The sequence below is a fragment of the Bombina bombina genome, chromosome 4 (assembly GCF_027579735.1).
Source record: "Bombina bombina isolate aBomBom1 chromosome 4, aBomBom1.pri, whole genome shotgun sequence".
Classification (NCBI taxonomy): domain Eukaryota; kingdom Metazoa; phylum Chordata; class Amphibia; order Anura; family Bombinatoridae; genus Bombina; species Bombina bombina.
In genome coordinates, this window is record NC_069502.1 from 256,576,513 (window position 1) to 256,601,138 (window position 24,626).

The following is a 24,626-nucleotide window of genomic DNA, read 5'->3' on the forward strand; positions in this document are numbered from 1 at the left end:
TGTTTCAGGTGGTGAAGTCTTCTTCCAAGCAGCATCCTCTTCTTTCTTCTTCCAGGAACCAGCCGACGCTGAGCGGAGGGCGGAGCTGAAGACCGATGACCGCGGAACTGAAGATCAGTCGTCCTGTTCCCTTTGCAGAGAAACAGCCCCAAAAGCATGATGTTGCCAATCCCATGATTCACAGTAGGTATGGTGTTCTTTGGTTGCAACTCAGCATTCTCTCTCCTCCAAACACGACGAGTTGTGTTTCTACCAAACAGTTCTACTTTGGTTTCATCTGACCATATGACATTCTCCAAATCCGCTTCTGGATCATCCAAATGCTCTCTAGCATACTTCAGATGGGCCCAGACATGTACTAGCTTAAGCAGGGGGACACGTCTGGCCCTGCAGGATCTGAGTCCCTGGCAGCGTAGTGTGTTACTGATGGTAGCCTTTGTTACGTTGGCCCCAGCTCTCTGCAGGTCATTCACTAGGTCCCCCTGTGTGGTTCTGGGATGTTTGCTCACCGTTCTTGTGATCATGTTGACCAACGGGGTGAGATCTTGCGTGGAGCCCCAGATCGAGGGAGATTATCAGTGGTCTTGTATGTCTTCCATTTTCTAATTATTGCTCCCACAGTTGATTTCTTCACACCAAGCCGCTTGCCTATTGCAGATTCAGTCTTCCCAGCCTGGTGCAGGTCTACAATTTTGTTTCTGGTGTCCTTCGACAGCTCTTTGGTCTTCACCATAGTGGAGTTTGGAGTGTGACTGTTTGAGGTTGTGGACAGGTGTCTTTTATACTGATAACAAGTTCAAACAGGTGCCATTAATACAGGTAATGAGTGTAGGACAGAGGAGCCTCTTAACGAAGAAGATACAGGTTTGTGAGAGCCATAAATCTTGCTTGTTTGTAGGTGACCAAATACTTATTTTCCACCATAATATGCAAATAAATTCTTTCCAAATCAGACAATGTGATTGTCTGGATTTGTTTCCACATTTTGTCTCTCATAGTTGATGTATACCTATGATGAAAATTACAGGCCTCTCTCATCTTCTTAAGTGGGAGAACTTGCACAATTGGTGGCTGACTAAATACTTTTTTGCCCCACTGTATATATGTATATATATATATATAGGGCCCCATTACATATGCAGAGTCACCCGCAAAAGCTGGCAACGCCGGTTTTTGCGTGGGTTTGGTATCCTATATACAGCGCCGCATATGAACGCGGCACGTATATTTCGCCCGTCGCCCGCAATTTTTACTCCCATAGGCTAACATGGGACCGCGTCGTAAATCGGTATCCAACATCCAGCGCAAGGACTTACGTGGCGAAAATGGAGAAATCTTACTGCGCTTTTTTGTATCCTATATACAGGGCAGCATCTAAGTGCGGCACGTATATTTCACCCGTTGCTCACAATTTTTACTCGCATAAGCTAACATGGGACCGCGTCATAAGTCGGTATCCAATATCCAGCGCAAGGCCTTACGTGGCGAAAATGGAGAAATCTTACTCCATTTTTACCTCGCCATAAAAGGCAGCCGTAGCAGGCCTTGCGCTGAGTATGGGAGCGCCGTAACTCCCGAAAATGCCTGAAAAAATAAACTAACACCTAACGCATGCGCAATGTCTAGCTACCTGTCAACCGCAATCCCCCACCGCAATAACTAATAAAGTGTATTAACCCCTATATCTGCCATCAAACCCACACTGCAAGTAATAACTAAATTATTAACCCCTAAATCCGGGAACCCCAACATCGCAAACTACCTATTAAAACTATTAACCCTTAATCCGCCATTAACCCACAACACAATAAACCCATTAAAACTATTCCCCCCTAGTCAGCCATTAACTCACAACGCAATAAACCTATTAAAATATTAACCACTTAACCCACCAAAGCCCACAACGCAATAAACCTAACACCTAACCTAACCCCCATAACCTAACACCCCCTAAATGAACCCAAATTACCTAATTTACTAAATACTAAAGTTACTATTAAATTATAAAAACCTAACACTACTTTAAAAATACAAATAAACTAAGTATAAATTAAAGGGACAATCTAATCAAAATTCTGGAGTAGACTGTCCCTTTAAGCTACAATTACAGAAAATAAAAAAATCTAAGATTACAGAAAATAAAGAAAATTACCAAATTTTACAAAAAATATACCTAATCCCTATGAAAATAAAAAAGCCCCCCAAAATAAAAACACCCCCTAATAAACTACCAGTAGCCCTTAAAAAGGGCTTTTTGCAGGGCATTGCCCCAAGATAATCAGCTCTTTTTTAAGAAAATACACAACAACAGTAAAACCCCCCACCCACCAAACCCCCCAAATAAAATAACCTAACACTAAAACCCCTAAACTACTCATTGCCCTGAAAAGGGCATTTGTTGGGCATTGCCCTTAAAAGGGCATTCAGCTCTTTTACTGCCCACCCTAGCTAAATAAAATAAACCCCCCTGTCCTGAAATCCGGCGGAGAAGGTCCTGTTTCAGGTGGTGAAGTCTTCTTCCAAGCAGCAACCTCTTTCTTTCTTCTTCCAGGAACCAGCCGACGCTGAGCGGAGGGCGGAGCTGAAGACCGATGACCGCAGAACTGAAGACCGGCGAGCCTGGAATTGAAGACTGGCGAGCCTGGAACTGAAGACCGGTGACCGCAGAGCCATGGAGCATGGAGGATCCTCTACATACGATCTCCACCGTACACTGAATAGGAATTCAAGGTACGTAATTAAAAATGGCGTCCCTTGAATTCCTATTGGCTGATTTAAGCCTTCAAATTCAAATCAGCCAATAGTATGAGAGCTACTGAAATCCTATTGGCTGTTCAAATCAGCCAATAGGAATTCAAGGGATGCCATTTTTAATCGCGTACCTTGAATTCCTATTCAGTGTACGGCAGAGATCGTATGAAGAGGATTCTCCATTCTCCAGGCTTCGCTTCTGTAATTGTAGCTTAAAGGGACAGTCTACTCCAGAATTTTTATTAGACTGTCCCTTTAATTTATACTTAGTTTATTTGTATTTTTAAAGTAGTGTTCGGGTTATTTAATTTAATAGTAACTTTAGTATTTAGTAAATTAGGTAATTTGAGTTCATTTAGGAGGTGTTAGGTTAGGGGGGGTTAGGTTAGGTGTTAGGTTTATTGCGTTGTGGGCTTGGCGGTTTAGGGGTTAATACTTTAATAGGTTTATTGCGTTGTGGGTTAATGGCGGATTAGGGGTTAATAGTTTTAATAGGTAGTTTGCGAGGTTGGGGTTGGCGGATTTAGGGGTTAATAATTTAGTTATTACTTGCGGTGTGGGTTTGATGGCGGATATAGGGGTTAATAGTTTAATTAGGCTTATTGCATTGTGGGGGGTTGTCGATTTAGGTGTTAATACATTTATTATTAGTAGTGAGAGGGGGGGATTGCAGATATAGGGGTTTTAACATGTCGAGCTTATTTTTGGGAGGCGTGTTAGACTTTTACGGGAGATTTGTTTTTTTATTTACATTTCTTAGGAGCCGGCAGTTTCTAAAGTGCCGTAAGTCACTGGCGACTCCAGAAATTTGTATTTACGCTCATTTCTGGACATCGCTAGTTTATCCGACTTACGGCACTTTATGAGCTGCCGGTGCCGTATATGTAATACCCCGATGTGCGAGGTGAAATTATGGGCGGCGCGGGTTGCAGCGCTTGCGCTGAAGCCTGTGCCGTATATGTAATCGCGCCCATATTTGTTTATATGTGAATTTACACATACACATATAAAACACATAAATACACGTATGTGTATATATATATATACAGTATATATATATATATATATATATATATATATATATATATATATATATATATGTATATATATACACATACACACACATATATATATACACACATTGATTATAGCCTTTCCAGTCAAATATCTTGTCATATACCAAAGTGTTTATTATGTGTTTGGTGAACATTTTTTAAAATCCTTACTCTTTGCACTTTTAATCTAGCCCTGAATGTTTTATTTTGATTTTCAGTTTTCTAAAACATCTTTCTGTTGTCAAAATTTTATTGAAGTAATTGTGTAATCATTACCAGTGCAGGCTGGAAAAAGTAAGTGAAAATCTATGTTCTGGACTTCTTTAAAGCTAGTTGGAGTCAGATGTTTCAATTAAGGAGATGAGATTGGAAATGTGAAATGCACAGGTGCCCTGCCCTTTACATATAGGCACAAAGCCTGGTTACTGAAAAATCTGTTCTCAAGAAACTTGGTTAGTGTGAACCAGTCTCGATCCCAATAGCTTTCACAGGACCTTAGAAGATGCATTATTGAGATGCACCCAATATGAAACCTGGAAAAGGTTACAAAAGCATTGCTAAAAATCTGGGTGTTGATCCATAAGATGAACAATAATAATATGGTTAGACAATTTGTCTACAAATGGAGACATTTCAGAACTGCTGTTGCTAATCTCCCAAGGTGTGGGTTTCTTGCAAAGATTACTTCAAGAGCACAATAGGCAATCCTGAAAGAAGTGAGAAAGAACCTAAAGGCAAAAGACATCCAAAAAACTGTGTGAACTGCAAAAGTCTTTGTTCATTTGTCCACTATCAGAAAAAAGTGAACAAGAATAGTGTTCATGGAAGGACACCACAAAGGAAACCACTGCTCTCTAAAAAAACATTGCAACACGTCTGAAGTCCGCTCAATACCACCTGGATGTTCTACAAAGCTTCTGAGAAAATGTGCTATTGGCAGATGAGATAAGAGTTTAACTTTTTGGCAAATGTGCACAACGCTATGTGTGGAGGAAAACTACATTGCACGCCAGTACCAAAACCTCATCCCATCTGTGAAGCATAGTGGAGGGAGCTTTGTGGTTTGTGTCTGCTTTGTTGCATGGATGCTTTGCAATGATTAAGGGAACAAATAATTCAAATGGGGATCAAGACATTCTATTGGAGAATGTCAGGGCAAATGTATTGTTTAAAAAGATAGCTAATCCATTGCCCATTCCCCAGTTTTGCATAACTAATATAGTTATATTATTAGACTTTTTACCTCTGTAATTACCTAGTATCTAAGCCTCTGCAGACTGCCCCCTTAACTCAGTTCTTTTGACAGACTTGCATTTTAGCCAAGCAGCGCTGACTCATAAATAACTCCACAGGGGTGAGCACAATGTTATCTATATGGCACACATGAACTAGTAATGTCTAAATGTCAAAATGCACTGATATAAGAGGCAGCCTTCAATGGCTTAGAAATTATCATATGAGTCTACATAGGTTTAGCTTTCAACAGATACCAAGAGAACAAAGCAAATTTGATGATAAAAGTAAAGTGGAAAGTTGTTTAAAATTGCATGTCCTATCTATATCATGAAAGTTTAATTTTGACTTGACTGTCCCTTTAAGCAGCTACAGGAAGCATTTGGTGGAGGTTGTTGCTGCTAAAGGAAGATCTATAAGTTACTACATTTAAGGATTCACTTACTTTTTCCAGCCTGCACTGTGAATGATTACTCAAAGGGGCATATTTATCAATGTGCGAGCGGACATGATACGAAGTAGCGTATTATGTCTGCTGCACATCGATAAATGCCGACAGCGTATCATTGCACCAGCAGTTCTTGTGAACTGCTGGTACAATGCCGCCCCCTGCTGATTCACAGCCAGGGGTGTCAATCAGCCGGATCGTATTCGATCGGGTTGATTTCTGTCCGCGGCCTCAGAGCAGGCGGACAAGTTATGGAGCAGCGGTCTTTAGACCACTGCTTCATAACTTCTGTTCCCGGCGAGCCTTCAGGAGCTTGATAAATATGCCCCAATGTCTTCAATAAAAATGTATAAAGTACAACAGTTTGTGTGTTATTAGTTTAATCAGATTGTGTTTGTCTATAATTGTGACTTAGATGAAGACCACATATAATGAGCAATCAATGTAGAAATATAGGTGATTCCAAAGGGTTCACAAACCTTTTCTTGCAAATAAATATATATATATATACACACACACAAACACACACGTTATGGCATTCGATAATCAACAATAAGTATTGTATTTGACTTACCAGAAGAACACTGTTTGTCCCTTGTAGCTCAGACATGGCTGCATGAAGATCCATTAGATTGACATGAGGAAACTCTGGTACTCCACTATGGATAAGGAAACACTTAAACCCAGCAACACCAGCATATAACATGGGGACCAGCTGAGCCTATAACAGAGATAGAGATGACTTAATAAATCAGTGTTTCAACAAATGACTTGTGACATTGTATCAATATATCACATAACCAGATTCATTATCATTTATCATAGCTAAATCATGTACAAGGTGATATAGATCACCTTAAGTTTGTTCATGGATGGAAAATACCCCTAAAAGTCAGATAGTTCTGATTCTGTGGTGGTTTATATTTCTTACCTGATTACCTGGGATCACTCCACCCCAAAATGCAACATCCACATAGCATTGTCCTTCGGCTGCCTTCAGTTTGGTTTGGAAATTATTGATGGATGTGGTTGGTGGCAGGCTGTTTCTACAACATTGAAATTTGTAAAGAGATTTAAGATTGTTTTTTATTTATTACACACAACAGATTACACTCAAAATATAAGGTATTTCAATGATATTCAAATTGAAAACTTGTCTAAAAACATCCCCATAAGCTTTAATAGAAACAAAAAAGTTGTTACATTTTTCAACAGGACTAGAATCTCCACTGGAGTTAATGTAAAACCAAACTGTACATGTTTTTGCTCAGTATTGATCAATGGAAATAATACTACAACTCTGCTTTGTAGCTATACCCATCAATTTGGGCTGTGAACTCTTTTGAGTATAGTGAAAGATGGCATTAAAAGCCCATATTTTTGGTCATATGAAAAGTTCTTCAATTGATATTATTGTCTCAACCTAGCAGGATTTCAAATATTACTATATTTCAATCTTTCAGTATTTAAAGTCTAATATAAAATTTTCCTTTGCAGCTCAGTTGCTGTAATTGAAAAGATTGGGTTCTAATATAAGTAAACCACATTTGTTTGATTGTGCACTATTTTTGCATGTGGAACTAAGTTCACCCTGGAAAGAGAACAGAAATGCTTCAGTAAACACTGCTGCTGTTGGTGGGAGGAGCTGGAGCACAGTTTGGTTAGAGGGATAGTGTGATCCTCTAATAATGGGCAGTAACACTTCCCCAGATACAGTAAATGCAAGCCTGTTGGCGGGCCTGCTGTGTGATCACCTGGCACTGAAATGACAAATGTATACACCTGAAGTAAAGGTAACAACCAATCATATGTATACCACTTCCTTGCTCCCTCTAGTGTACAGGTTCAATTATTACACATATATACAAAAATTTAAAAACAAAAAGAAATAATTAATTAAAAGTTGCACATACCCTAAATAATACACTTAAATTCTAAACTTAAAATTGATCATAAGCCTATAGGACATATACAGAGGTACAAATTATGCTCACAAGAATATGTGGATGCAATACACTATGGGGGGTAGTTATCAAGCCGTCAACCTCAAATACTCTGGAATTCCGCAGCGTATTTGTGGCGAGGCTGATTCGCCTTAGTTATCAAAGGCAAGATACCGGCAAAAGTAGAATTTAGTGACGTAAGCTTCGATCCGCCGGACTCAGTCCGACACAGATCGATTCTTACGTCACTCCAGATGTTCCGCACACAAGTGCAGCACAACCTGACTACTTTTGCTAGTTATCAAAAAACTAGCAGGTACGCTGGGCACTTTTCCGGCCCAGCGTACCTGGAAGCGGCGGATCCCATAGGAATCAATGGGAGTCTGACCATAGCGAAAGTTCAGGTTCGCTGCTGCCCGACATCCCATTGATTCCTATGGGAAACGTCTGCACCTAACACCCTAACATGTACCCCGAGTCTAAACACCCCTAATCTGTCCCCCCTACACCGCCGCAACTAAATAAAGTTATTCCCACCTAAACCGCCGCTCCCAGAGCCCACCGCAAGCTATACTAAATATGTTAACCCCTAAACCGCCGCTCCCGGAGCCCACCGCCACTATAATATATGTATTAACCCCTAAACCGCCACACCCAGACAAATGTATACACCTACATGATACCTATTAACCCCTATCCTGCCCCCCCTACACCGTCGCCACCTATAATACATTTATTAACCCCTATCCTGCCCCCCCCCACACCGCCGCCACTGTAATAAAATTATTAACCCCTAAACCTAAGTCTAACACTAAACCTAACACCCCCCTAACTTAAATATTAATTAAATAAATCTAAATAATATTTCTATTATTAACTAAATTAATCCTATTTAAAAATAAATACTTACCTTTAAAATAAACCCTAATATAGCTACAATATAAATAATAATTATATTGTAGCTATCTTACGGCTAGATTTAGAGTTGGGCGGTAGCTGTCAAAACCAGCGTTAGAGGTTCCTAACGCTGGTTTTTACCGCCCTCTGGTATTTGGAGTCAGTCAGGAAAGGGTCTAACGCTCACTTTGCAGCCGCGACTTTTCCATACCGCAGATCCCCTTACGTCAATTGCGTATCCTATCTTTTCAATGGGATCTTTCTAACGCCGGTATTTAGAGTCGTGGCTGAAGTGAGCGTTAGAAATCTAACGACAAAACTCCAGCCGCAGAAAAAAAACAGTAGTTAAGAGCTTTCTGGGCTAACGCCGGTTTATAAAGCTCTTAACTACTGTGCTCTAAAGTACACTAACACCCATAAACTACCTATGTACCCCTAAACCGAGGTCCCCCCACATCGCCGCCACTCTATTAAAATTTTTTAACCCCTAATCTGCCGACTGCACACCGCTGCCACCTACATTATCCCTATGAACCCCTAATCTGCTGCCCCTAACACTGCCGACCCCTATATTATATTTATTAACCCCTAATCTGCCGCCCCCGCTATCGCTGACCCCTGCATATTATTATTAACCCCTAATCTGCCGCTCCGTACACCGCTGCCACCTACATTATAGCTATGTACCCCTAATCTGCTGCGCCTAACCCCCCTATATTATATTTATTAACCCCTAATCTGCCCCCCTCAACGTCGCCTCCACCTGCCTACACTTATTAACCCCTAATCTGCCGAGTGGACCGCACTGCTACTATAATAAAGTTATTAACCCCTAATCCGCCTCACTCCTGCCTCAATAACCCTATAATAAATAGTATTAACCCCTAATCTGCCCTCCCTAACATCACCGACACCTAACTTCAAGTATTAACCCCTAATCTGCCGATCGGAGCTCACCACTACTCTAATAAATTTTTTAACCCCTAAAGATAATTCTAACCCTAACCCTAGCACCCCCCTAAGTTAAATATAATTTTATTCTAACGAAATAAATTAACTCTTATTAAATAAATTATTCCTATTTAAATCTAAATACTTACCTGTAAAATAAACCCTAATATAGCTACAATATAAATAATAATTATATTGTAGCTATTTTAGGATTAATATTTATTTTACAGGTAACTTTGTATTTATTTTAACCAGGTACAATAGCTATTAAATAGTTAAGAACTATTTAATAGTTACCTAGTTAAAATAATTACAAAATTACCTGTAAAATAAATCCTAACCTAAGTTACAATTAAACCTAACACTACACTATCAATAAATTAATTAAATAAAATACCTACAATTATCTACAATTAAACCTAATACTACACTATCAATACATTAATTAAATAAAATACCTACAAATAAATACAATGAAATAAACTAACTAAAGTACAAAAAATAAAAAAGAACTAAGTTACAAAAAATAAAAAAATATTTACAAACATTAGAAAAATATTACAACAATTTTAAACTAATTACACCTACTCTAAGCCCCCTAATAAAATAACAAAGCCCCACAAAATAAAAAAAATGCCCTACCCTATTCTAAATTAAAAAAGTTCAAAGCTCTTTTACCTTACCAGCCCTGAACAGGGCCCTTTGCGGGGCATGCCCCAAAGAATTCAGCTCTTTTGCCTGTAAAAAAAACACATACAATACCCCCCCCAACATTACAACCCACCACCCACATACCCCTAATCTAAGCCCCTGAAGATCTTCCTACCTTATCTTCACCATGCCAGGTTCACCGATCCGTCCTCGGAAGTCTTGATCCAAGCCTCAGAAGTGTTGATCCAAGCCCAAGCGGGGGGCTGAAGAGTGACGTCCATCCTCGGGCTGAAGTCTGGATCCAAGCGGCGGCTGAAGAAATCCATCATCGGGCTGAAGTCGGAAGTCCATCATCGGGATGAAGTCTTCTATCAAACAGCATCTTCAATCTTCTTTCTTCCGGAGCGGAGCGGAGCCATCTTCTTCATAGCCGACGCGGATCCATCCTCTTCTAACGACGCCTACTAGCCGAATGACGGTTCCTTTAAATGACGTCATCCAAGATGGCGTCCGTCGAATTCCGATTGGCTGATAGCCAATCAGATTCAAGTTCAATCCGATTGGCTGATCCGATCAGCCAATCAGATTGAGCTCGCATTCTATTGGCTGTTCCGATCAGCCAATAGAATGCAAGCTCAATCTGATTGGCTGATTCCATCAGCCAATCAGAATTTTCCTACCTTAATTCCGATTGGCTGATAGAATCCTATCAGCCAATCGGAATTCGACGGACGCCATCTTGGATGACGTCATTTAAAGGAACCGTCATTCGGCTAGTAGGCGTCGTTAGAAGAGGATGGATACACGTTGGCTGGGAAGAAGATGGCTCCGCTCCGCTCCGGAAGAAAGAAGATTGAAGATGCTGCTTGATAGAAGACTTCATCCCGATGATGGACTTCCGACTTCAGCCCGATGATGGATTTCTTCAGCCGCCGCTTGGATCCAGACTTCAGCCCGAGGATGGACGTCACTCTTCAGCCCCCCGCTTGGGCTTGGATCAACACTTCCGAGGCTTGGATCAAGACTTCCGAGGACGGATCGGTGAACCTGGCATGGTGAAGATAAGGTAGGAAGATCTTCAGGGGCTTAGTGTTAGGCTTATTTAAGGGGGGTTTGGGTTAGATTAGGGGTATGTGGGTGGTGGGTTGTAATGTTGGGGGGGGTATTGTATGTGTTTTTTTTACAGGCAAAAGAGCTGAATTCTTTGGGGCATGCCCCGCAAAGGGCCCTGTTCAGGGCTGGTAAGGTAAAAGAGCTTTGAACTTTTTTAATTTAGAATAGGGTAGGGCATTTTTTTATTTTGGGGGGCTTTGTTATTTTATTAGGGGGCTTAGAGTAGGTGTAATTAGTTTAAAATTGTTGTAATATTTTTCTAATGTTTGTAAATATTTTTTTATTTTTTGTACTTTAGTTAGTTTATTTCATTGTATTTATTTGTAGATATTGTATTTAATTAATTTATTGATAGTGTAGTGTTAGGTTTAATTGTAGATAATTGTAGGTATTTTATTTAATTAATTTATTGATAGTGTAGTGTTAGGTTTAATTGTAACTTAGGTTAGGATTTATTTTACAGGTAATTTTGTAATTATTTTAACTATTTTAAATATTAAATAGTTCTTAACTATTTAATAGCTATTGTACCTGGTTAAAATAAATACAAAGTTACCTGTAAAATAAATATAAATCCTAAAATAGCTATAATATAATTATAATTTATATTGTAGCTATATTAGGGTTTATTTTACAGGTAAGTATTTAGCTTTAAATAGGAATAATTTATTTAATAAGAGTTAATTTATTTTGTTAGATTTAAATTATATTTAACTTAGGGGGGTGTTAGTGTTAGGGTTAGACTTTAGGGGTTAATCCATTTATTACAGTAGTGGCGAGATTCGGTTGGCAGATTAGGGGTTAATAATTGAAGTTAGGTGTTGGCGATGTTAGGGAGGGCAGATTAGGGGTTAATACTATTTATTATAGGGTTATTGAGGCAGGAGTGAGGCGGATTAGGGGTTAATAACTTTATTATAGTAGCAGTGCGGTCCGCTCGGCAGATTAGGGGTTAATAAGTGTAGGCAGGTGGAGGCGACGTTGAGGGGGGCATATAAGGGGTTAATAAATATAATATAGGGGTCAGCGGTGTTAGGCACAGCAGATTAGGGGTACATAGCTATAATGTAGGTGGCAGCGGTGTACGGAGCGGCAGATTAGGGGCTAATAATAATATGCAGGGGTCAGCGATAGCGGGGGCGGCAGATTAGGGGTTAATAAGTGTAAGGTTAGGGGTGTTTAGACTCGGGGTTCATGTTTTAAGGTGTTAGGTGCAGACTTAGGAGGTGTTTCCGCATAGCAAACAATGGGGCTGCGTTAGGAGCTGAACGCTGCTTTTTTGCAGGTGTTAGGTTTTTTTCAGCTCAAACAGCCCCATTGTTTTCTATGGGGGAATCGTGCACGAGCACGTTTTTGAAGCTGGCCGCGTCCGTAAGCAACGCTGGTATCTAGAGTTGCAGTGGCGGTAAATATGCCTGTACGCTCCCTTTTTGGAGCCTAACGCAGCCATTCTGTGAACTCTAAATACCAGCGGTATTTAAAAGGTGCGGGAGAAAAAAAGCATGCGTAGCTAACGCACCCCTTTGGCCGCAGAACTCTAAATCTAGCCGTTAGGATTTATTTTTATTTTACAGGCAACTTTCAATTTATTTTAACTAGGTACAATAGCTATTAAATAGTTATTAACTATTTAATAGCTACCTAGCTAAAATAAAGAGAAATTTACCTGTAAAATAAATCCTAACCTAAGTTACAATTACACCTAACACTACGCTATATTTAATAAATTATTCCTTTTTAAACTAAATACTTACCTGTAAAATAAACCCTAAGATAGCTACAATGTAATTAATAATTACATTGTAGCTATTTTAGGATTTATATTTATTTTACAGGTAACTTTGTATTTATTTTAGCTAGTTAAAATAGTTATTAAATTGTTATTAACTATTTAATAACTACCTAGCTAAAAGAAATACAAAATTACCTGTAAAATAAATCCTAACCTAAGTTACAATTAAACCTAACACTACACTATCATTAAATTAATTAAATAAATTACCTACAAATAACTACAATTAAATACAATTACATAAACTAACTAAAGTACAAAAAATAAAAAAAGCTAAGTTACAAAAAAATAAAAAAAATAAGTTACAAACATTTAAAAAATATTACAACAATTTTAAGATAATTACACCTAATCTAAGCCCCCTAATAAAATAACAAAGCCCCCCAAAATAAAAAAATGCCCTACCCTATTCTAAATTAAAAAAGTTCAAAGCTCTTTTACCTTACCAGCCCTTAAAAGGGCCTTTTGCGGGGCATGCCCCAAAGAAAACTGCTCTTTTGCCTGTAAAAGAAAAATACAACCCCCCCAACGTTAAAACCCACCACCCACATACCCCTAATCTAACCCAAACCCCCTTAAATAAACCTAACACTACCCCCCTGAAGATCATCCTACCTTGAGTCGTCTTCATTCAGCCGAGCCACCGATGGAACCAAAGAGGAGATCCGGAGCGGCAGAAGTGATCCTCCAAGGGGCGCTGAAGAAGTCTTCCATCCGTTGAAGTGATCCTCCAGGCAGCGCTGAAGAAGTCTTCCATCCGCGCGATGTCACCTTCCAAGCGGCGCTGAAGAAGTATTCCATCCGGGCGATGTCATCTTCCAAGCGGGGTATTCAATCTTCTTTCTTCAGGATCCATCTTCATCCCGCCGACGCTGAACATCCTTCTTCCCCGACGGACTAACGACGAATGAAGGCTCCTTTAAGGGACGTCATCCAAGATGGCGTCCCTTCAATTCCGATTGGCTGATAGGATTCTATCAGCCAATCGGAATTAAGGTAGGAAAAATCTGACTGGCTGATTGAATCAGCCAATCAGATTGAGCTCGCATTATATTGGCTGATCGGAACAGCCAATAGAATGCAAGCTCAATCTGATTGGCTGATTGGATCAGCCAATCGGATTGAACTTCAATCTGATTGGCTGATTCAATCAGCCAATCAGATTTTTCCTACCTTAATTCCGATTGGCTGATAGAATCCTATCAGCCAATCGGAATTGAAGGGACGCCATCTTGGATGACGTCCCTTAAAGGAGCCTTCATTCGTCGTTAGTCCGTCGGGGAAGAAGGATGTCCCGTGTCGGAGGGATGAAGATGGATCCTGAAGAAAGAAGATTGAAGACCCCGCTTGGAAGATGACATCGCCTGGATGGAAGACTTCTTCAGCGCCGCTTGGAAGATGACATCGTCCGGATGGAAGACTTCTTCAGCGCCGCCTGGAGGATCACTTCATCGGATGGAAGACTTCTTCAGCGCCCCTTGGAGGATCACTTCTGCCGCTCCGGATCTCCTCTTCGGTTCCATCGGTGGCTCGGCTGAGTGAAGACGACTCAAGGTAGGATGATCTTCAAGGGAGTAGTGTTAGGTTTATTTAAGGGGGGTTTGGGTTAGATTAGGGGTATGTGGGTGGTGGGTATTAACATTGGGGGGTTGTATTTTTCTTTTACAGGCAAAAGAGCAGTTTTCTTTGGGGCATGCCCCGCAAAAGGCCCTTTTAAGGGCTGGTAAGGTAAAAGAGCTTTGAACTTTTTTAATTTAGAATAGGGTAGGGCATTTTTTTATTTTGGGGGGCTTTGTTATTTTATTAGGGGGCTTAGATTAGGTGTAATTAGCTTACAATTGTTGTAATATTTTTTAAATGTTTGTAACTTATTTTTTTTATTTTTTGTAACTTAGATTTTTTTATTTTTTGTGCTTTAGTTAGTTTATGTAATTGTATTTAATTATAGTTATTTGTAGGTAATTAATTTAATTAATTTAATGATAGTGTAGTGTTAGGTTTAATTGTAACTTAGGTTAGGATTTATTTTACTGGTAATTTTGTATTTCTTTTAGCTAGGTAGTTATTAAATAGTTAATAACTATTTAATAACTATTCTAACTAGCTAAAATAAATACAAAGTTACCTGTAAAATAAATATGAATCCTAAAATAGCTACAATGTAATTATTAATTACATTGTAGCTATCTTAGGGTTTATTTTACAGGTAAGTATTTAGTTTTAAATAGGAATAATTTATTAAAGTATAGTGTAGTGTTAGGTGTAATTGTAACTTAGGTTACAATTTATTTTACAGGTAAATTTCTCTTTATTTTAGCTAGGTAGCTATTAAATAGTTAATAACTATTTAATAGCTATTGTACCTAGTTAAAATAAATTGAAATTTGCCTGTAAAATAAAAATAAATCCTAAGATAGCTACAATATAATTATTATTTATATTGTAGCTATATTAGGGTTTATTTTATAGGTAAGTATTTAGTTTTAAATAGAATTAATTTAGTTAATAATAGAAATATTATTTAGATTTATTTAATTAATATTTAAGTTAGGGGGGTGTAAGGTTTAGTGTTAGACTTAGGTTTAGGGGTTAATAAATTTATTACAGTGGTGGCGGTGTAGGGGGGGCAGGATAGGGGTTAATAAATTTATTATAGGTGGCGACAGTGTAGGGGGCACAGATTAGGGGTTAATAAGTTTAAGATAGGTTGCGGCGGGGTCCGGGAGTGGCGGTTTAGGGGTTAAATTATTTATTTAGTTGCGGCGGGGTCCGGGATCAGCAGGATAGGGGTTAATAACTTTATTATAGAGGGCGGCGGTATAGGGGGGGGCAGGATAGGGGTTACTAGGTATAATGTAGGTGGCGGCGGTGTCCGGGAGCGGCGGTTTAGGGGTTAATACATTTATAAGAGTTGCGGCAGGGTCTAGGAGCGGCGGTTTAGGGGTTAGTAACTTTATTTAGTTGCGGGGGGCTCCGGGGGCACCGGTATAGGGGGTAGAACAGTGTAGTTAGTGTGAGTGCTTAGTGACAGGGGTATCAATAAAGCTGTGAAAAAGCCGAAGAGCAGCGAAATCGGATGAGTGATAACTCTCACAGTCCGCTGCTCATCGCCCCGTACTTGGTGCGCGGCTTTTTGACAGCTTTTTTGATAACTTAGGCTCACTTTTGCAGGTCCGCGGCGGCGATGGTAGGCGAGCTTAGGCGGGCGTATTGAACCGGCGAAGGCAGGAAAATTAGACACGTTGATAACTACCCCTCAATCTATTACCTGGAATCTTAATTGACTAATATTGTGTCCTAATTTAAGAAAATGGGAAGAGACAGGGGCTTCCTTATTCTTACACCTTATGTATTGCATCTACGTGGGGGGGTGAACCTGTAAACAAGAGGGAGTAAGGAAGTGGTATACATATGATTGTAACCTTTACTTCAGGTGTATACATTTTGTCATTTTCTGTTACTGATCAGGCATGATTAAAGATTGTTAATCCGAAACGTCGCTGTGTTTTTTGTTAGTTGGTGACCATATGTCCTAATAAAGGTCCTTTTTAAGAAGTGCTGCTGTATTTCGTTTATCATATGTGAGGAGCTGGCAGTACCCTGGTATCAGCATGCACTCATACAAGAAGTTGCTGGACCCTTGTGTATATTCTATACTTCTCTTTGCTGCTGTGGAGTTGATTTGCACACTGTGAGTACATAAGATGGAGACATACAAAAAAGAAGGGTTACCTATGTTTGCCTATAGGGACGCAGATGCTGCAAAAATTGTCACATTGGTTTTGGGCTCAGGAGAGTTCCTTAAAACACCAGATACAGAGGTGAATAGTAAACTGTATGAAAGGCAATCCAAGAGATATATTGCATAAGGCTTGCATGCATTATAGCTCACTAAATATTGTGAAATTAAATGCATTCCAAGAGGGTTGCATATGAACGTTAGACCAACTCTGATATCTAACAATGAGGAGTACTGCACACTGTTTATGAGCATATTAAACAAATGCTCATATTACCTAATGATACTGGCCATCGATTTCCTACAGAAAGAGTTGGACAAACAACGGATGGAAATTACAAAAATAAAGGAAAATCTACAGACGACTCTAACTGGCGAAGCATATGCATTGCTAGCCAAGGAGGTGGAAAAGACCGAAAAGGAATATCGACGAGTATTGGAGTTAAGGAAGAGGGAGAAATTTCAGCGTGATGCTGATGGCTATCATATGACCAGAGGAGTGAGTACCGTCTACCGTCTGGTAGATCACGTGGGAGCTGGCGTTCTTGTCACAGAAGAAACATGGAGGCAGCAGCCAGTAACTCTGATACCAGAGCCGTTTTTTTAACTGAGGAGTCGGAGGGCTAAGGCGTAGAGGTGGCAGAAAACATAAGAGGCGGCCACCGCTCACGAGGGGAGACACGCAAATATCAAGGAATGACAAGGAGATTGCAGAGGAGAGGAAGACACTGAGTGCAAGTATGCCTTTTGATCCACTTGAGGGTGATAATGCTGGGACTGATACATCGTCCATTTCCCCTGAATTAGTAATTAATATATCGGACTATACTTTGTCCACTAATGAAAAAAGGTTATTAAATAAAGGACTTTCCTTTAGCCCTGTACAGAGTCTGGACACATTTAGGTTGCAACAGGACTTGTTCAAATTCTTCATTTTGATTAAGTTGAAAATATTCTTTTCTAATAAAAATGATATGTTGAAATGTGGGGATATTATTATGTCACCTTCCATAGGTCTTAAGAATCTGGGATTAACTAATAAGAGTACGTTTAACCCCAATATAACAGATCATAGTATAAACACCTTGTAAATAGGGATGTTGAAAAGTTAACTAAAAGGGTCAAATTTGTACCGGATAGATTTAATCTCACTAAAGGGTTGGCCGAAGCCATGAAGTCCCTGAAACAAAATAAAGACATCCTGATTAAAAGTAAAATAAGGGTGGTGCTATAACTATCATGAATAAATTAGATTATGTATAGGAAATTAAAAGTCAGCTTTCACAAGAACAAGTATATGAAAAATTATCCTATGCCCCTACCTCTAGAATTCAAAAAGAGTTGAAAAGATTGATAGGGCTTGCTGTTTATAGAAATATCATATTTAAAGACGCTCGCTTTTTAATCAAAGAGAATCCTTGCATACCTGTTTTCTATACATTGCCTAAAGTAGACAAATGGCTGCAGAATCCCCCAGGACGCCCCATTGTGGCAGAAATTGATTCTATCTTTTCAGGGGCAGCAATTTTTTGGATAAGTTTCTCCAGCCGTTTGTGACTTTATCTAACTCATATCTTAAAGATACAGCAGATTTTTTGAGTAAATTCAAGCAACTGGAACTAAATATGGGCAGGTGCATACTGTTTACGTTGGATGTAGGCAGCCTTTACATTGCAATTAGACATGAGAGTGGAATAGCAGCTGTCAAAAAAGTGCTTTCCAACAGTGGTCAGTATGCAGATGCACAAATTAATTTTTTTGAGCAACTTCTCAGGATGGTTTTATACTTTAATTATTTCATGTTCCAAGACACTTTCTTTTTTCAGAGACAAGGTACAGCCATGGGTTCCTATGTCGCCCCCCACATACGTGAACATTTATATGAACAATTATGAAGAAAAATTTGTATATGAAAATAAATTGTTCATTAAGTATGCGTCCACATGATAGCGCTACATTAATGACGTGTTCGGTGTGTGGTGTGGCGACATTGGAACCCTGGATGAATTTGTACAAGACCTTAACATCAGTACTAATTTGATTAAATTCACTCTCACCGCAAGTGAAGAGAAGGTCAGCTTTTTGGATACCACTGTCCTTTTAACGGATGGGAGGCTCTGTACAGATTTATTTGTAAAGCCAATGGATAAAAATAGTATGCTGCATTATACGAGCTTCCATCCTAAAAATACGGTACAATCCCTCCCTAGGAGTCAGTATATGAGGGTAAATAGAATTGTATCAGAAAAAGGAGAATTTAGAATTAAGGATTAAAGAAATGACGAGTAAATTCTTATCTAGAGGTTATCCAGCTGATCTTTTTAATAATGAACTTGAACAGGTAGTGAAGCAAACTAAAATGAGGAAAGACTTCCAGAGAAGAGGAAAAATGAAGGAAAAGCAATTGACAATGGTTATGGACCATAATGAGTACAGTAAGGAAATATCAAATATTGTGAGCAAGCATTGGTCTATACTAAGGTCATGTCATCCAGAAATAGAGGAATTCACTGACCGGCCCCGACCTGCATTTAGAAGAAGGAGAAATCTAAAAGATGTACTGGTGCATACTGACATAGGCAGTATAAAAGGGAGGCAGGGTTACTTAACATGCAAAAGGAATGGAAGTTTTCTTTGCCTTGGTTGTGGGAACTGCAATTCCATGATTAAAGGCCCAAATTTCGCCCACCCCCTAACAGGTAGAACATTTGAGATTAGGGGTTATCATACGTGTAACACAACATATGCTATATACCGAATTAAGTGCCCATGTGGGGTTATTTTAATTAGACAGACCACCCGTAAGGTCAGGGACTGAATTAATGAGCACAAAAGTAACATAAGGTGTAAGAATAAGGAAGCCCCTGTCTCTTCCCATTTTCTTAAATTAGGACACAATATTAGTCTATTAAGATTCCAGGTAATAGATAGTGTATTGCATCCACGTAGGGGCAGTGATAGGGAAGTCATTCTAAAAAAAAGAGAGGCCTTTTGTATTCATACCTTAAATAGTATGCAGCCTCTCGAGATGAATAAATAATTAGACCTTGCTGTATTCTTGTGAGCATAACTTGTACCTCTGTATATGTCCTATAAGCTTATGATCAGTTTTAAGTTTAGAATTTAAGTGTATTATTTAGGGTATGTGCAACATTTTAATTAATTATTTGTTTTTAAATTTTTGTATATATGTGTAATAATTGAATCTGTACACTAGAGGGAGCAAGGAAGTGGTATACATATGATTGGTTGTTACCTTTACTTAAATTTTGTCATTTCCTGTTACTGATCAGGCGTGATTAAGCATTGTTAATCCGAAACGTTGCTGTTTTTTTTATTAGTTGGTGACCATATGTCCTCCTAATATAGGTCCTTTTTAAGAAGTGCTGCTGTATTTCGTTTATCATATGTGAGGAGCTGGCAGTACCCTGGTAACAGCGCGCACTCATACAGGAAGGTGCTGTGTTTCTTGTTAGTTGGTGACCATATGTCCTAATAAAGGTCCTTTTTAAGAAGTGCTGCTGTATTTCATTTATCATCTTTTTAGTATAATAACAGGGATAAGAGAGTCTGTGCATGTAAAAGTCAATGAATTTCTGTGTTCTTTCTACCTCATCCTTTTGTCACGCCTCTCCTCGGCTCCTCTCGCCGATCCGTCCTGTTGTTATGGCAGTTGCCATGGACGCAGCAGTTCCTGTGGGCGCACGGCGATGATGTCATCGCCGCATGCCATTTCCCCTCTGATGCCAGTCAGATCACCTGTGAGTCCTCTTGGCGCGAATCTGCGCCTATGTAAGTACCTACAGTGTCTTCCTTACCTCCAGTGCCCAAGTAAAGGTGTTACTGTGTGTGCTCCTGGGTGCTTATTTCTACTGAATTGCTGGATTGCTTTATCATTATTGAACTCTGCCTGTTTAACCCCTGAATTGCTGGATTGCCTAATGGTTACTGAACGCTGCCTGTCTTACCATTCTGCCTGTTTAACCCCTGAATTGCTGGATTGCCTAATTGTTTCTGAACTCTGCTTGCCTCTGACCACTCTCTGTTGTTTAACCCCTGAACTGCTGGATTGCCTTACTGCTGCTGAACTCTGCTTGCCTCTGACCACTCTTCTGATTAACCCCTGAACTGCTGTTACTGTGGATTGCCTCATTGTTGCAAACTCTGCTTGCCTGACTACTCTCCAGTTATTTCCTGTAGTGCCGAGAAGGATTGCCCCTCTACTGTGAGTACTGTTAACTCATTTACTTATCTTTTCTCTTGTTCTGGGATATTTCCTTATCCTTCCACTTGATGCCGGGATAAGAAGACTACTGGCCAAGTTTGCTCTGATAGGGAAATATCCCATGAGCATTACACCTTTGCACAGAACATCTGACTTATGCATGTGGCAACACTGAGCACACATGAAACACCATTGGGTAATGTACTGGAGGATACAAATATAGATAATTTACTTCAAACATTCAACTTAATTGCATGTTTTCTGAGTACTTTGAATAATTAACGGCAGCAGCCAAGTTAAGTTTCTTGTCAAAGCCAAGGAATTCATCCTCATCCACAAACTAATTATCTCTCATTAGCCCATTGTACTTACAGAGGCATGTCTACAATAGTAGTAATTCCACCGGCGGCTGCAGCCCTTGTGGCTGAACGGTAACCCTCCCAGTCAGTGCGTCCTGGTTCATTTACATGAACATGAGGGTCAATAATTCCAGGCATCACTACAAGGTCCCCAACATCCAGGAGCTGCAGTATTAAAGTAAAAAAATAACTTCAACGGACAATGCACCCAGGAAAACAGATGATAAAAGATTGTATTTAAAGAACCTGCAGGAATATCCTTTCAAATGTGCTGGGCTCCCCCCCCCCCCCACCCACCCTGTGGGAGGTTAATCTGCTGCTACCTATTGTTCATTTAACTTTTCTACAGCCAATACTACAGTACTGACATTTTCAGTATGGGCGGTGGTTTCAACAGGCAAAAGGCTCAATGGTCCATTTGTAAACAGTTTAATACACTCCAGCTGGTAAAATGAATAATTGGAAACACATTTCAGGGTCAAAACTTAAAATACTAACACTATGGGGCCTATCTATCAAGCTCTGAGTGGAGCTTGATGCCCCATGTTTCTGGCGAGCCTGCAGACTCGCCAGAAACAGCAGTTATGAAGCAGCGGTCACAAAGACCGCTGCTCCATAACCTGTCCGCCTGCTCTGAGCAGGTGGACAGACATCGCCGGAAATCAACCCGATCAAGTACGATCGGGTTGATTGACACCCCCCTGCTGGCGGCCCATTGGCCGCAAGTCTGCAGGGGGCGGCGTTGCACCAGCAGCTCTTGTGAGCTGCTGGTGCAGTGCTGAATACGGAGAGCGTATTGCTCTCCGTATTCAGCGAGGTCTGGCGGACCTGATCCGCACTGTCGGATCAGGTCCGCCAGACTTTCTTAAATAGAGGCCTATGCATTCAATTACCACCACCAGATTATATTTTTAAAAATCCCTAGGGCCCCTTAGTCACAAATTAAAAGGTATTTTATTTAACATAATAATATATTTTTATTAATCCGAAATTAACACTCATCATATTGTAGATGATCAATTTAAACACTCGCTTAGATGCAATAAATATCACTGGGTCAAGCTAGAATGTAAAACTAATAATATTTTTGTCAGTCACTGCTAAGAATTTGAGATTTAATGGACTCAGCATCTAAAATCTATTTTACTCAGATTGTGTTCTAGATCCTTTGCAACCCTATACTGGCAATAGCTCCCAAGTAATAGCAACATTTATAACATTCTTTGGAGCCTTTGGAAGATAATAGTGGCATTATCCTATGACTGTTACTGTTATACATGGAAATCCACTGACATTGTTTAGCAAAAATTTAAAGCAAGTGTGATTAACCAATAAGAAGAGTTAATGGGTTAAATTTTTATAGTTATTCCTCCCTTTCACATTTCTGATTGGCCAATCAGAATTTCTAAATTTTAAATAAATAGAGAAAAAAATCTTAGAAGCACCCAGAATGACAGGAGAGATGTGATGGGACTAATTGTGGTAGGACTGGGAAAAACTTCACAGTAAGATTTTTTACTCTTGTGACCGATGTCATAGTTCAGCTTAAAGGGACAGTATTTTATTGTTTAAACCCATAAAGGGACACTGAACCCAATTTTTTTCTTTTGTGATTCAGATAGAGCATGCACTTTAAGCAACTTTCTAATTTACTCCTATTATCAATTTTTCTTCGTTCTCTTGCTATCCTTATTTGAAAAAGAAGGCATCTAAGCTTTTTTCTTGGTTCAGAAGTCTGGACAGCACTTTTTTTTATTGGTGGATGAATTTATCCACCAATCAGCAAGGACAACCCAGGTTGTTCACCAAAAATGGGACGGCATCTAAACTTACATTCTTGCATTTTGAATAAAGATACCAAGAGAATGAAGAAAATTTGATAATAGGAGTAAATTAGAAAGTTGCTTAAAATTCCATGCTCTGTCTGAATCACGAAAGAAAATTTTTTTGGGTTCAGTGTCCCTTTAAGAACCAGGCATTTCAGACTAAAACTTCCCCAAAAGACCAGAGCATTTTTGCCATCACTCCATTTAAACAGAAATAGAGTCTTGTTTTTTTTTATTTACCTATCAAAACTATATTTTATTTTTAGTAGACAACCCAAAGTATTGATGTAGGCCCATTTTCATACATTTCATGCCACCATTTCACCGCCAAATGCGATCAAATAAAAAATTTGTTAACTTTTTCACAAACTTTAGGTTTCTCACTGAAATTATTTACGTACCGCTTCAAAAACAGCAGGCATATATGGCTTTGCCATTGCTTTTTGGTAATTAAAAGGCCGCTAATTGCAGCTGCGCACCACACTTTTATTATTCCCAGCAGTGAAGGTTTTTTTTTATTGAGGTAGCTGGTAAGTTTAATTTTAGCTTTTGTGTAGAGATTACCTTCCCACCTGACACTTTCCACCCCCTGATCCCTACCTGATACCTCCCAAACAGCTCTCTTCCATCCCCCATCCCCCACTAGTCACCCCCATCTTAAGTACTGGCAGACAGTCTGCCAGTATGCAGTTTTAGACTTTTTTTAAAAAAATAATAATAAAAAAAAAAATATTATTATTATTTTCTTCACTGTATAAATACCCCCTTACCTTCCCACCTCCCTGATTCCTCCCTAAAAGCTCTCTAACCCTCCCCCCTCTTTCCGCCATCTTAGGTACTGGCAGCTGTCTGCCAGTACCCAGTTTTCTATGATATTTTCTGTGTAAATGAATAATAATAAAAAAACACATTATTTTCTGTAGTGTAGCTGCCCCCCTCATTTACCCCACCTGCCCTACCCTCTATTGCCCCTCTCTACTCTAGGACCCCCTACCCTCTGTTCCCCCTCCTTCCCACTCCCTCCTTCCTCCTCCCTCCTGCTCTCTGCATTTATTTTTTTCTGCAGTGTAACGGTCCCACCCCTTCCAGCCCCTCCCTCCCCCCCTCCACGGATGGGCCGCCCAACCGCCTCCCTCCTAACCCTCCCATGCCACCAATGATCAGCACCACCGCTACCCGATGCAGAGAGGGACACAGAGTGTCCATCTCTACATCAGTAACTCTGCAAGTCTATTTCTGCACTGGGCAGGGGTCCAGGACAGCAGCATCGCACAGGGTACAACGCTGGTCCTTAAAGGTTTAATGACCAGTACCGTACAGGGTACGTCACTGGTCGTTAAGGGGTCACAAAGATAGATAGCGAATATTGTTATATTCATATACTTTATATCCTCTAAGTTTCCCTTTTTCTAAGACCCTGCAGACTGCCCCTTATCTCAGTCCTTTTTATTTGCTTTTGAATTTATCATAACAGTCAGACAGTGCTAGAACATGTGTGCCATATTGATAACATTGTGCTCACTCCAGTGGAGAATGATAATGGCTATTAAAGAAACAGCACTGATTGGATAAAATGCAAGATTTAAAAAAAAAAAAAACAACTAAAACAACCTGAGATAAGGGAGTAGTCTGCAGAGGTTTAG

General features: G+C 39.7%; 1 protein-coding gene across 6 annotated transcripts in view; it reads right to left on the bottom strand.

Moving 5' to 3' along the window:
* The window catches only part of LOC128656167 (allantoinase, mitochondrial), a 120,088-nt gene that overhangs the window by 67,624 nt on the left and 27,838 nt on the right, over positions 1-24,626 (bottom strand). For all 6 annotated transcript variants that reach the window (XM_053709911.1, XM_053709909.1, XM_053709912.1 and 3 more), the window contains exons 3-5: positions 21,171-21,322; positions 6,419-6,533; positions 6,062-6,208 (exon numbers count right to left, since the gene is read on the bottom strand). In XM_053709911.1, the coding sequence (XP_053565886.1) occupies positions 6,062-6,208; positions 6,419-6,533; positions 21,171-21,322 (414 nt within the window). The remainder of the gene's footprint in view (positions 1-6,061; positions 6,209-6,418; positions 6,534-21,170; positions 21,323-24,626) is intronic.